The 13,997-nt window shown below is 35.4% G+C and overlaps 3 protein-coding genes across 3 annotated transcripts; 1 reads left to right on the plus strand and 2 right to left on the minus strand.

Moving 5' to 3' along the window:
• Positions 1-299: 299 nt before the first annotated feature.
• Positions 300-8,649, plus strand: LOC145597800 (recQ-mediated genome instability protein 1-like). Its single transcript, XM_081654045.1, has 8 exons — positions 300-917; positions 1,741-1,911; positions 2,550-2,695; positions 4,240-4,409; positions 5,557-6,059; positions 6,501-6,611; positions 6,700-6,828; positions 7,033-8,649. The coding sequence occupies exons 1-8, from the start codon at positions 315-317 to the stop codon at positions 7,201-7,203; spliced, it is 2,004 nt and encodes a 667-aa protein (XP_081510171.1). The 5' UTR covers positions 300-314; the 3' UTR covers positions 7,204-8,649.
• Positions 8,382-12,527, minus strand: LOC145596995 (11-beta-hydroxysteroid dehydrogenase A-like). Its single transcript, XM_081653183.1, has 6 exons — positions 12,342-12,527; positions 10,405-10,597; positions 9,821-9,906; positions 9,583-9,714; positions 9,332-9,496; positions 8,382-8,651 (listed from the first exon to the last, which is right to left on the minus strand). The coding sequence occupies exons 1-6, from the start codon at positions 12,525-12,527 to the stop codon at positions 8,382-8,384; spliced, it is 1,032 nt and encodes a 343-aa protein (XP_081509309.1).
• A 295-nt stretch (positions 12,528-12,822) lies between these two features.
• Positions 12,823-13,797, minus strand: LOC145596996 (uncharacterized). Its single transcript, XM_081653184.1, has one exon. The coding sequence runs from the start codon at positions 13,795-13,797 to the stop codon at positions 12,823-12,825; it is 975 nt and encodes a 324-aa protein (XP_081509310.1).
• Between the last annotated feature and the right edge of the window lie 200 nt (positions 13,798-13,997).

Consider the following 13,997-nt stretch of genomic DNA (forward strand, 5'->3'; position numbering starts at 1 on the left):
TCGAAAATATACCTTTGCTGATGTGGCGCGCTGAATGCTCTCCAAAAATGCCTAATTTATTTATATATAGATTAGATTAGATTAGATTAGATTGTGGAATTTAGCAATTCACTTAGCTGACTTAGGGCAATCTGGTCCTTTAATATTGCCCTTTTAAGTATTTTTTGGGTGGAATTTAGCAATTTACTTCGTATACATTCCTCACTCCATTTGGAGGGAAAATTATTTGCTCCCTCATTTCTAAAATCCTACTCCCTCTCCTCTCCTCTCTGCTCTCTCCCTTCTCTGTTCACTGCACTTCAAAGTTCAATTCAATGTCAAGAAGGCGACTTCGCACCGTCTACTACTCCTCCGAAGACGAAGAAGACATTCCGCAACACGAAAACCCTAACCACCTTCAACCACCGCAGCAACAACAACAACAACCGCCAGAACAAGATGTCAATGCCGTCTTCGACGAACCAATGACGGTTCAACCAGAAGACGATGAAGAAGAAGAAATTGAAATTCCATCTCCAAACCCTATCCCTAATATAAATTCTGTAACCCTAAATTCCACCACCACCACCGCCGCCTCCCAACATCCGTCAGTTCATATTTCCGGTGAGGAATTTATGGATGTTTCGGATGATATCTCTCCTCCGCCGGTGGTTACTGCTTTCGCCGCTTCGGGTTGTCCGGTTAATGATCATTTGAGGAGAATGGGGGTGAATTTGAGGAGAGAGTGGCTTGATTCTTGTAAATTAGGGCTTCAGAATACTGTCCCGGGTTTTGCCAATTTCGATGTTGAAACTAAGGCTAAGCTTTGTTTTGGGCAGGTTTTGATTTCGGATATGAATTGTTCTGGTGCTGGAATTCTTCCTGAAAATGTGAAGGATTTGCATCTTGTTGATCTTACTGGCCCTTTTGTTTTACAGGTAATGATGTTTCTCTTTAATTTTTTCGTGAAAGTTGTCTAATTTGGTTGATATTGGTACAAAATTTGTATCAAATTCTAGCTTTTTTTATCTTATTTTTGATTTAGGGCTTTAAGATCATCCTAGAAAGCTTGATGATATTTTGATGCTGGTAACTTATGTATTTAAAACTTATATTTTAGTTTGAAGTGGTGATTTTGACAGTCCATAGAAGTTTGTAAAGCTTAAAAAATGGCATGCTAATTATGTGGATCATTGAGCAAAAAAGAAATATAATCAAAAGGTTGCAAATTTGCCCTTTAACTATATTTTTTCCCATTGTGTCAGTAAATGATGGTATATGTTATCTTTTTGGAATTGTTATTGATAGCATTTGATTGATGAAATAAGTTACATTATTATAAGTCTAGAGGGTATTAATTTAAGGATTTGAGAAGCAAAATTACGAGACTTGATAGTCAAAATTATTCAAAATGGCTCAAGTTTTGTAAACCCGCGTATTAGATACATTGACGTATCACAGGTTTAAAATATAATCAGTTGTACTCAAGAACTTTATAAACGCCAAGATGGCTAAAAATTTGCATGTTTTTGATGACAAAGAAAAACCAATATGTCTTATGCCTCAGCAGCCCCCCTTCTCCACAAAAATGAAGATACAACAAAAAGGCTAATGTCATATCTTGACAAAGAATTTAAGATATCATGGTAATTTCTGGGGTGGGGGGGGGGGGGGGGGGGGGGAAGATGTGAGCTGAGTTTCACCATACTTGAGTTATATGTTACTTCTGACTAATAAACCGTTTGGAATTTTTTTTGTTAGGTTGATGAAGTAGTCAATATTAGTTGTCCCCTGAGGGAGAGATACAAGAATGCACCTTCAGGGCATAAAAGATGCCTCAAGCTCTCCATGACCGATGGCGTTCAACGTGTATTTGGGATGGAGTATAGGCCTATCAAAAGTCTTGAAGCCCTTGCACCTGCTGGGTTTAAGGTTGACTTGCTCTACCATCTTTAATGCATTTGTTTTCCTCAACTCATCATTTTAGTATCTGTCATATGCGTACTTGTAATGCTTCTGGTTATGATTGGTCTGTAATCTTGTTTCTTGCTAAGTTTATGATTGGCGGTGAGATTTATCCACACGGGCACCCTATTGTTGTGATTTCTGACATTAAAATTCTATCTTGCAGTTCTGCTTTCCACCCAAATGGTTCCTTGTCTTTTTATAAAAGAAAATTTTGTGTGTAAATGACAAAATAAGATGGAGTTCTATGGAGGTTTTTATACAATTGAGTTGACTGAGCTCTATGTCTTGATAATTACATGTTATGAGATTTTTTTTTGTATTGGCATTTTACATTTTTACCCCTGAAGTTGGTCTATCTTTAGATTATCAAGCAAATCTTTGTTTGCTGGGACAAATCTATTCCTTATATTTGTTCATGACCCACCGGAGAGTGTGGTCAGACACATCCTCAACGAAAACAAATGCTGCTTATATAGTTATATATCATCTTAAAGCTCATTTTAATGTCTATGAAGTATTGTTGGATCTGATGGTACCTCTTTTGGCAACTGTTTAATGATTTTCATTTTGACAGACTAAATAAAGTTGGTGTTCTTGTGTAGGTTGCCATTCGGGATGTGAATGTACAGCGTGGGATTCTGATGTTGGTTCCTGAAGTATTGGAAATTCTTGGTGGCTCTGTTGAAGAGCTTGAGGCAGCCAGGCAGAGGCTCGTTCAGGAAGTTAACAAGCCTCCAAGGGGAAAAAGGTACAAACAATTCATGTTAATGTTTTATTTGTAAGTGAAAAGACTTTCTGCTTGTCTCTCTCTCTCTCTCTTTTTTTTTTTTTTTTTAGTTTCATTTTTTTTTTTGGTTTTGGTTAGATTTTGATGTCCTCTTATCATCAAATTCACAGTGCATATGACTGACATACTTCGTATGATATACTAGCTGCATCATTTTTGATGTATTTCTGAAGAAAAGTTTCATGTTGCTCATAATTTAGTACCAGCACTTTGGAGTTTTGTAACCTATTGGGACAATTGCTTCTGTAGCATTATGTTGAAGGTATCTTGTACTATAAGATAAGAAATATCAATTTAGAATTTGAAGTAATTGGCCAATCTAATTATTTAAACGAAGAGATTTTCGAAAGCATAGATTGTGCCACTTAGCATGTCATTTCAATCTAAAAAAATAAATATATTACAATATGACTGGAGTATAATGTTTGATAAAAATACATAAATAAGCTTAAATATATAAACTGAATAAGAGTATAGACCAATGCTTATTATAATACTCCATTACTCCGTAGGATGTAGGTTTTTGCTACAGAATTTCATCACCATTATACCAATGGAAACAGCTCAAAATATGTTTGAAAATCAGATCTATATGTAATATACTTATATAACAACATACTACAAAAAACTATGTAAAGCTTTGTGAAATTATTTAATAAATTGTTACATGACTCTTTACAATCTAAAGATAATTCTCCTTTTGTTCTACTAAATACCTTTCTATTTACTATAGCTATGGATTTTAATGAAAGATGAGAGTGAGTGAAAAGTGAGCCTTGTTATTTTAAATTTTATTTTGTACTTTTTGGATAGGAAATAGGGTGTTTAGAGCCTTGAGTATTATTAAATTGTGTAACTGAATCCATATGGTGCACTGGTGATGGAAGATCAAATGGAGGGAGTACAATCTTCCTATAGTTTGAGAATACGCTTACACTTTGGAATTTTTTCGGTTTTTATATTTTTAGTTTATGTCTAACTATATTGTACAACTTTATATCAATATCTGTATTGTTTACTCATATTATGTTTTAGCTGGTGCAATGCTCAAGTTTTAGTGCTGTTACTATTTCAAAGCTTATGGTTGTGATACTTGCTTTGAATTAGGTTGATATTTGACTCATGTCTTTAGCTGATTTGGTTTAGTTTAAGTTCTTAAATAATTGGGTTAAGTACATAGTATTTCTTTATATTATTGGACATTAATAGCAAATAAATAAATGTTTAATTTCCTTTTGTTTGATGTGCTAGGAAAGAAGGCAATGGAAAATAAACATAATTATAATTTATGAAGTGATCTTCAATGTACACATGCTAAGAATAATTGTAGTTGACACATTTCTTATCGTCTGTAATGGTAAATTTCTATTTTCTTATGTTGACATGTGTTTAGAATGGAATCCTACTTTTTTGCTAGCACAGAAGCAAGTTGGTGAGCTGTGTTGAAGTTTGAGATATAAATTTACTTATTTATTGTTTCTTCCCCTTAAATTAAATGTATCCAGAACAAGAAATGGTACTGTTCCTCCATTGTCGGTGAGAGCAACCCGTGCTGCTTGGCCACAAAATGATGTTACTAATGAAGCCATGCCATTGGATGATGCTAATCATGTCTCAGGGAACACCACAACTTCTATGCTACATGCTGCCACTCAGTTGCGTGGAAATACCTTGGGTAAGCTACTGAGCTGTAGCTTCGTTTATTATTTTGATGGTTTGATTGGGAGGACATAGATCTTTCCACTTTGTTTCTGAATTGCTGTCCAAATTTGTTTGGGCTGTTTCATATTTATTTTTGTTTTGTATAATTAATGTACTCTTCCATATTCACCTTTTGTTCTTTATGAATTGTGTTCATGTAATCACTACTTCCTTTTTTTATTTGATTATTACATTTCCAAATGGATGGCCTAAGAATTTTAGACCAAAAACCCCATGTGATTAGAAATGAGAGAAATGAATATAAGAAAGTGGGTTGGGCAAGGGCAAACTTGGTTTTTTGAGTATCTATCATAACAACATAAATTTTTAGGGCTTGTACTCCTTCTGGCCCTTTTTGTTCTTCCCATTTGGATTCTTGGCATTATTCAGAATTTTCTAAATTACTCTCAATGTATACAACATAACATAGTCATAAAGGGTATTATTTGATTCGTCCCAACGAGTAGTTTATTTGTATTCAACATATGTATCTTTATTACAGTAATATGCAGCTATAGATATTTTTGATCAAAGTGGTGCATTGGTAAATGTGCATAATCAAAATGGTAGATCAGAGGTAGTATATACATTTTTAAGTAAACATAAATTCAGTTTGCTGTCTATTATCTAAATTCTCAGTTTGTCAGATTAAATAGATTTTTTTTTTCTTACAATAAAAAATTCTATTTGTTAATGCTATCTTTTAAATGTCGGACAAGGACCTCCTTTACTGGTGAGTGTATTGTTGGATTCTGTTTTCTTTGATTTTGTGGCTAAACGTTTTGAGATTGCTCATTTTGTACTCAAATCTAGATGATGCATGCATGGTTAGATTTTGAGTAAGTTGCTTGTGTAAGGTCTTTTGATCTATTGACTTATTACCTTCATAAAGTTTATTTTATATGTTACGATGCATACAGAGAGATGTTTTCAGTAGCAGTTGTGTTGCTAGCTAGATGTATGAATTTTTAATTTAATATACCTATTTGCTGGTTTTCCAAAAAGATTTCAAAATTGTTTTTTTGCTCTCTCATTCAATATTTAAGGAAAATTGTGTGATCTCAATCGCATATGATTATATGAAATCACGTATAAAGTATGATTTTGCTCTTATGTGGCAGGTGTTGATCCAAGCAGTAGGATTAGGCAAGTTCCTCTGGCAGGCAGAACTGTTAGTGAGCTTCCTTCAGAAAGAACTGACCAACATTCTCTAAGTAGAGACTCTGCTCAAAATTACATCAGTAGAGAAACTGCTCAATGTAATAACAGTGTTGAAGCTCGTGTGCATCCTTCAAGTAGGGAAACTTCTGAACCACTTAATGGTAGAGTATCTTCTGAGCATCTTATTAGCCGAGAGACTGCACATTGTTCTATCAGTATAAATGCTCAGAAGTTTCCTACGGCAGCCGAAGGCTCTGAGCAAGCTCCTGCTAGACAATCTACTGGGATTAATCCAGTTTCTGCCACTGCCATTGAAAATGAAGATGCTCTCATGCTTGATTATATGGAGCAACCCTTTATATTTAGTGGAGAGAAGGAATTACCTTTCATATATTTGGCAAGTCTGTCAGCAAAATGGGCTGCTGTGCAGGGTAACCAGCCGTCTGTCCGAGGGAAGATCAAGGTATATGCTTCTGTTTTATCATCTTTAAATGCCTTTGATTGTTTCTATAGGCTCTTAAAGTGCATAATTGACGATGGATGTATCATATTGCTACGAGATTATGATGTAATCTTTTTGCAAATATGTCCACTTTGTTATTGTTGAACTCAATGTTGTATTTCCTAGCAGATTCTCTCTCCATTTCTTGACACTACCATGACTATTTTCTTTTTTATTAAACTCAGTTGTTATTCACAAGTGTAGATAGCCTACAATGTAAAAATTTTGAAACTGAGGTTTGGTCGATACTTGGCTTCATTCTTATACAATTTTTTTGATCCTCTGATGTGTTCTTATATATAGATAAAATTCTATTTAGAGTATGAGTTTATATGTGTGACTTCGACCATGGCTTATTTTGGCACTTGTTATTAATTGTGATATCTTATATTAATTTTGCAGTGCATTGTGACTGGTGTGAATAGATTTCGGTACAAGGGGCGATCTACGTTTGAGCTTCAGGTTTATGTTGAAGATGGGAGCCTTATATCTGAAATCTTCATTCACCATGATGTGAGTCGAGTTGTTGGCTTGCTTTTGTTATGCACTTATATGTGAATTTTGTGACACTCTGAATTGTAGTATCATTGTCTTTTATCAGGTTGTGCAGAAAGCTATAGGTTATTCACCTGAAGAGGTGAATGCTGCTCTTTCCTCCTCAAATGAGAAAGTAGCTGGAGACGTGAAGAAGAAATTGAATCAATTTCAATTATTCTTAATGAATTTTGAGGCAAGCTCTTTTAGAATTCACTTTTCCTCTTAGCGCTTGCATTTATGAGGATGGTTAATCATAGTTATTTTCCCTGGAAAGGGATGATTGTCATATCTTGGCTTCCCACTTCCCAGGCCCCCTCCCACCCCCTTTCTTTCTTCCTTTAGCAGCTATCTCATAAGATGAAAGAGCAATTGTTACCTCATTTTTTCTCTCTTTCAGGGTACGATGCTTGTGGAGATGAATGAGACTTCTACGTACCCGATTGCTCTTGAGATGAACCAAGATTGCCCTGCGTCAGATGCATTGTTACTTTTCAAAAGACTGAAGCCTGCCTCTTCTGGCTCAATGTTCCAAAATAGCCAGTTAAATGTGATCAATTTGTCGCCTTGAGCTGACAAATGCACTGTGGTTCCTTTCTTGATTACTGCAAACACAATGATATGGAAATTCTAAGATATGTGAATAGGTGAATCAGTAAGTGTATCTTGATATGGATGGGTCACATTGAGGTATCATTTCAAGTTGCTTGCCTTGTAAGGTTGGGAAGGTGTTTGCTAAGGTTGGCAATATTTGTTTCTTGTTATGATTGGGAGTTGAGACTGCCTTTTGCAAGTATGATACTGAACAGTGACTTTATCTGAAAGGCAGAAGTTTGCTTTACAGTTTTCTATTCTACATTAATCCATTTTGGAGCATGGTGGAATTTGATATGGAAAGGTTTTCTCTTCTGTTTGGTAATATACTGAAGTCCAAAGGTCTCGGCACTCTGTCTCCTTCAAGATAGTGTGTTCACAACCGAGCGATCTCCACTATTGGAGATCTATAGAGGTACATGTACATTTAAACTCATATTCCACGTCCATTTTCGAGAATTCTTCTGAATACAAGTTATATAACTTATTAACTGTTTGATTCTCGTGTAAAGATTTTGAAGTTGTTTGCTGACGAGAAATGCTATCATGCATTGTCACACGTTCTAAAGATTGGATAGCAAAGTTCCCCAATGTGGTTTTGATGACTTTTGCCTTGAAAAAATGGTTTTGATAACCCCCCTCCTCCCTTGTGAAAGGTATGATGATTTTGCATACTTGTTGGGTAGTATCATCAAAATCCTTAGATAAGTTCGTATTGGTATTGTTGCAGTTATTAGGAAATTTTTGTGGGATTAGACTATGGGAGGGCTATGCGGATTTAAAACCAAGGTGAATTACACTTGATCGTTTGCGGATCTATAAACCAAGTGGAATCCATATGCCACGGTGAAGTACACTTGGTTGTATGAGCAACCAAATTCAGCCAGCTTGAGTTGGATGCAGTTATTTGCTGTTTAGATTTTTTTTCTCTTAAGAATGGTTATACTATTGTATCTTGGAGACTTGGACTGCTATACTAAGGAAATGGTATTCCATGGCTAATGTATAGTGTTCGTCTTAGAACATATGTATTGGTAATTTTGCCAAGGGGGGCGTTAATTTTTAGTCTCAACAGTGCATAAGTGCATTCCTACAAAAATTTGATGTTATTCTACATATTCAATTGTCACAACCGGTGACAACTATGGACTTTGATCATTGGATTGAAGGTGGATACATGACTTTTCGCAATCCAGTAAGATCTAGGATTTTCTTGCTAGGCGCTTCTGTTGGTGGTCTTTCTGGTCCAGCCACTAACAGCATGCGATTGCACCACTCTAGTACTTCGGGTAGAAATGCCTTCCATAGGATTGTTACCCTCATCCATGATGGTACTGTCAAATATCTGTCACCATGGCAAGCACTATCTACAATAGCCTTTGCACATCTCTCCACTGATGTTACTGGGACTGCACTAATTTGTACCTGGCATAAAATATGATAAAGCAGCAGATGACTCAAATCAGTTATTGTGCTGTAAACATATGATGTTAACACTTTGAAAAGATTGGTTTATATGCAGTTTTGTGGAGAACTTTGTGCTACTTTTGATGTAACATCATATGTTTCCACTTAAAAAAGATTGGTTAATATAAGAAAATTTCACCAACTGCAGAATAGGAATTCAATTTATATCTATACTATATCCTATCAGCTTTCAAGACTATCTTACATTCTTACTACACTTTTTGCTAGATGAAGTTGTGATTAACGTTTGTTTCAGAAATTCTTATTAGTCATCAATGAGTTGATCAAGTTAAATGTAGGTTGTTCAATCAAATTTCTTAGTTTGAAGTAGAATATTTGTTTATGAAGAATTTAGTAGTCCATCATAAATTTCACAGTTTTTTTTTTATATTTATTTTTAATGACCTTGATTAATTCCTGTGATGTTTCTAGTTTACCTTCTATGTTCTATTTTATATTTTATTAACACGTGTCTCTCTGGATGTATTTTGCTGGCAACATGAATCAAAGAATTTACTGCATAGAAGGTTTGTCTTATGTTCTATATGATGGACATCATGGCATATGCTGTAATTGAACATAGTTTCATTATCTTGTTTTTGAAATGCAACTCTAGAAAAGATACGAGGCACACTTACATCTCTCATATCTTGATCAAGTACCATTTTGCCTTCCTTTGAGAGGATCTTTCCTTTGATCAATTCTGATTCAGTCAGCCCAGGAGTTACAATTGTGATCCCTATGTCTCCTCCAAGCTCAACTCTCAATGTCTCGAAGAAGCTTATTACTGCTGCTTTACTTGCCTGTAAGGGCCATAGGTAAACAAGTGAGATGAAGAAATGACGAAGAAGCAAAGAATTGGTTATATCAATTATGATGAGATGTTCACAGAGTAGAAAGCCATTCGTGGAACAGGCAACCACGCGCCAGATGAGGCAGTAACTATTATCTTGCCTCTGCTTGTTTTTAGATGTGGAATTGCAAAGTGGGTACTATAAACTGAGCCCCAGAAGTTCGTTTCCTGAAAAGATCTCGAGGAGGGGTTAGTCATTAATAAGCTGTGTCGGCTTACTGCAAGGGTTAAACCTGTATACAGAAGCTGAAAAGTATTAATGAACAAGATTTACCATCACAGGTGCAGCATTTGTTACGTCAGGGAATTCTTCTAGCATGCTCATTGTGGAAATTCCAGCATTGTTCACCAAATGGTCCACTTTCATTGCAGGGTGCGTGAATGCAAGGACAAATTGTCAATTACAAATTGTAAGGTGTTTGTTTGCTATGATTCCCTCCTCCCGCCTTGCCATAATGGCCCATTGTAATGAACTACTTTATGGTATATATATTATGAAATGATAGAAGATTTGTCAATAAAATTTCCATGTTTCTATAGTATCATAATATTGTGATGTAATGTGGACGCTCAGCTTAAAGCCCAGGGGATCGGAGCTGGGAGAGGTATCCTGTTCAAATTGTGTACGTCATTGTCCTAATGTGGCCAATTTTCTTTAAATATTATTTTTTGCATCTTGTCTTTGAATGTAGGATGATATCTATTCTGTATTAAATTTTTTTGGTTATGATACTGTTGTGTAGCATACATGTAAATAATCTTCTTGTAGTTATAATCTGATGCACTAATTCATCCACTAGTAAATTCAATATGTTATGCATATACCCATGCAAAGCTTCAAGCATAAACTTTACTTACATCTACCAAAATGATTCACTGTTTCATTGATGAAATGCTTAGAATCTTCAACATTGCAAACATCTGCAGAGATGACGAGAACATCAGGTGCACCGAGATAACGGCTGATTTCAGCAACATTTTGGAGACGTTGCCCCCGTCTGGCTACAAGGGCTAATATGGCTCCTCTCTTTGCATACTCATATGCAAGATGCTTTGAGGATCAAAATAAGTCAATATCATCTGTGAGAGAATGACAAAGTGGTAGTGCCAACGAATACAAGGTATTTCCATTACAAAACTACACATCAACTTTATTTTCCTCCCCCCCCCCCCCCCCCCAAAAGAAAAAAAGTATTTGGGATGCAAACAGGTTAACAATGCCAATGATAGAAACCATACATAGAATAACATGAAAATTTATTATTATTATTATTATATATATATATATATATATATATATATATATATATATATATATATATATATATATATATATATATATATATATATGGAAATTTTGACAATTACCACCTTCTGTTATGTCCATTTTAACAATTACCACCTTCTATTTTTTTTTTGAAAATTACCACCTTCTTGCCCCCCAACTACCACGTGATGTCATTTTGGGCCCATTCTTTCCCTTTCCTTCCTATTTTCCTCACATTTCTCATTCCTATTTGGATTCTCATCTCCCCTTTCACTTTTTTCCCCCCAAACCACCAATAATTGTTCGTTAATTTTGATTTGGATGAGTGAATTGAAGTGTTTTTGATTGTTTGGGGGGAAAAAAGTGAAAGGGGGATGAGAATTGAGTTAGGAATGAGAAATGTGAGGGAAATAGGGAGGAATGGGAAAGAATGAGCCCAAAATGACGTCATGTGGTAGTTGGGAGGCAAGAAGGTGGTAACTTTTGATGTTTTTGAAAATAGAAGGTGGTAATTTTCAAAAAAAAAAAAATAGAAGGTGATAATTGCTAAAATGGACATAACAGAAGGTGGTAATTGTCAAATTTTCCATATATATATATATATATATATATATATATATATATATATATATATATATATATATATATATATATATATATATATATATATATAACATTAGCATTGTCCAAAAGACCCGTTTGGCATTAGAGGAGAGGTAGAGGTAATGATTTTTTTATGGGAAAAAATATATGGCAATATACATACAGGTTAGTGCTTCTATCTCCTCATATGCCTCATTTTCTTCACAATTTTTCATTACCATCCATTATCATTTTAGATGTGGTATTGTGTGGTAATGAAATTTTATGCACGAAACCACATGTTTGGAAATTGATTTCCATTGACATGGTGATGAACATAAGAAATCCTAACAAAAATTAGGTACAACTCCATTACCATTTCCATGATTTATGACATACCAGATGTGACGTAGATTTTTGTTATTTGTGATTTATCATATTGCTATGCCTAGATACAACTAGATTCTATTTTATACTTATATTTCATCTTACTTTAAAAAGATTGTTTTATTTGATTTTTCACGATCTTCAATACAAAGTCATAAAACATGAATATCTTCAGTGCAAAGTCATAAAATATAAATCTCTCCCATGCTACATTCTTAAAAATTTGACATTTTAATAATAACAACAATTAGGTTTTCCTACTACTCACACACTATTCATTAACTATGCAAAACAGTACAATTTAAAGGTAAGGAAAAATATAATTAAGTGGAGTCTTATTAAACTTATCCCCATACGTACTTTCACAATATCAATTTTGTATACCCCGTATAGTTTGCACTTATATATTCTGAAGATATAAACAAATAAATTTACTCTTAATTATTACAGTAAAGAATATAATAAACAGTTTATAATAATGCCAAAGTCAACATGTTGCATGTAAAAACGAGAGGAACCATAGAGACAACAAACAAGTATGGACCCAAGGTACACAAACCTCGCCGATGCCGGAGGATGCCCCGGTAATGAGCACAACTTTTCCGGACACATTTTCGCTAAAGATGGAATTCAGACTTGAGAGAAAAAACCTCAAACATAAGAAAGGTGGAAGAATAAAGATTAAAGCTATGAAAGCTAAGCATGAAGTTGCAACGTCTAGAATCTGATTTATAAGGTTTTTCATAGCTATTTTGCTTGTCTTGTGTATAAGTGGAAGAGAGGGATCAAAGGTGGGTGTGATTAAGTGATTTACTACGCTAACTTTGGCATGGAAGATGGAAACTCACTCCAATTTCCAATATCTTGTGATGTGGCAACAGTTTAGACCTTCTTTACAAAATGTTAGACACGTTAGCAAGGAGTATATTTTGAACGATTATATTAGGAAACACAACCTATACAATACAATATGATATGTGAAAGATGTATATCTAACATGAGAAATAATCTCTTGCTTGCTTGCTAACATATATTTTTTTTTACAAAGATATCGTACAACGAAACAGAAGTACAAAATGAGAAATAGTAAAAACAAGAAAACACAAAATAACAAAGGAAAGAAAACAACTATCAAAAGACCAGAAAAGAAAATGGCGTCGACGAGCACGAACAACCAACCAACGAGCTGGAGCAATCCAGAGACGAGGAACCTTACGAATCCAGCAGGAATCAAATTGTAACAGAATATCTCTGATAGCCCCCAACAACCAAACACAAGTAATATCATCCGAGCACGAACGACATAACATGGAAACCAGAACTGAGTTATCAGTATACAGGAGAGGACACAAAAAACCTTTTCGTCTAGCAGCTTGAAGAGCCCATAAGCAAGCCTGTAGTTTCGACTGTAAAGCTGACGAAGTCCGACAGGCTCGGGCACACCCACCCAATACAGTAGGGGAAAGCTCCTCTCTGAACATCCAACCTGTCCCTGCAGTTTGATCACGATTGTTCCAAGCACCATCAAAGAGTATACAACAATCTACGATACCAGAATATAAGCCACGTAAACACCATGATGTAACAGGAGGAGGACACGGAGACAGACGTTGCCGGAAAGACAAAATAGAGCTAGAAAGTCCAGCAGCCTCCGAGCTATGCGATACCCATTCTTCAAAAATATGAAGAACGGAAGCAAGAGACCAGAGCGCCTGTCTAAAAACAATTTGATTACGAGTAAGCCAAATAGCCCATAAAAGAGAGACCAAAGTGGCTAGACTATGCCAATTCTGAGACTTCCCATAATCAGAAATAAGCTCTATGAACCAGCGAGTAAACGAGTGTACACTCAAAGAAGTACTCTGGAGTCCTAGGGGACTAGTGGTCAAGAGATGGGAAACAAACAGACAATCTCGAAATAAATGCGAAGTCGTTTCCAAGTAATCATCACAAAGAACACAGACGGGATAGAAGTCCCCGAGAATGCAAAGAAGCAGAAAGAGGTAAAGCATCATGAAGTAGCTTCCAACAAAACATCCTCAACTTGGACAAAATCGGCATTCCCCAAAAGCGTTTCCACCACGAAGCCGAAACCGGATCACTGACCACTGACACCATGGACTTGCGAATCAGCATCGCATAAGCCGCTTGCTAACATATTTACTTGTACATCTATGATGAATTATGATTGCTTGTTTGCTTGCTAACAACATTG

The sequence above is a fragment of the Chenopodium album genome, chromosome 20, assembly GCF_948465745.1.
Source record: "Chenopodium album chromosome 20, dcCheAlbu1.1, whole genome shotgun sequence".
Classification (NCBI taxonomy): Eukaryota; Viridiplantae; Streptophyta; class Magnoliopsida; order Caryophyllales; family Amaranthaceae; genus Chenopodium; species Chenopodium album.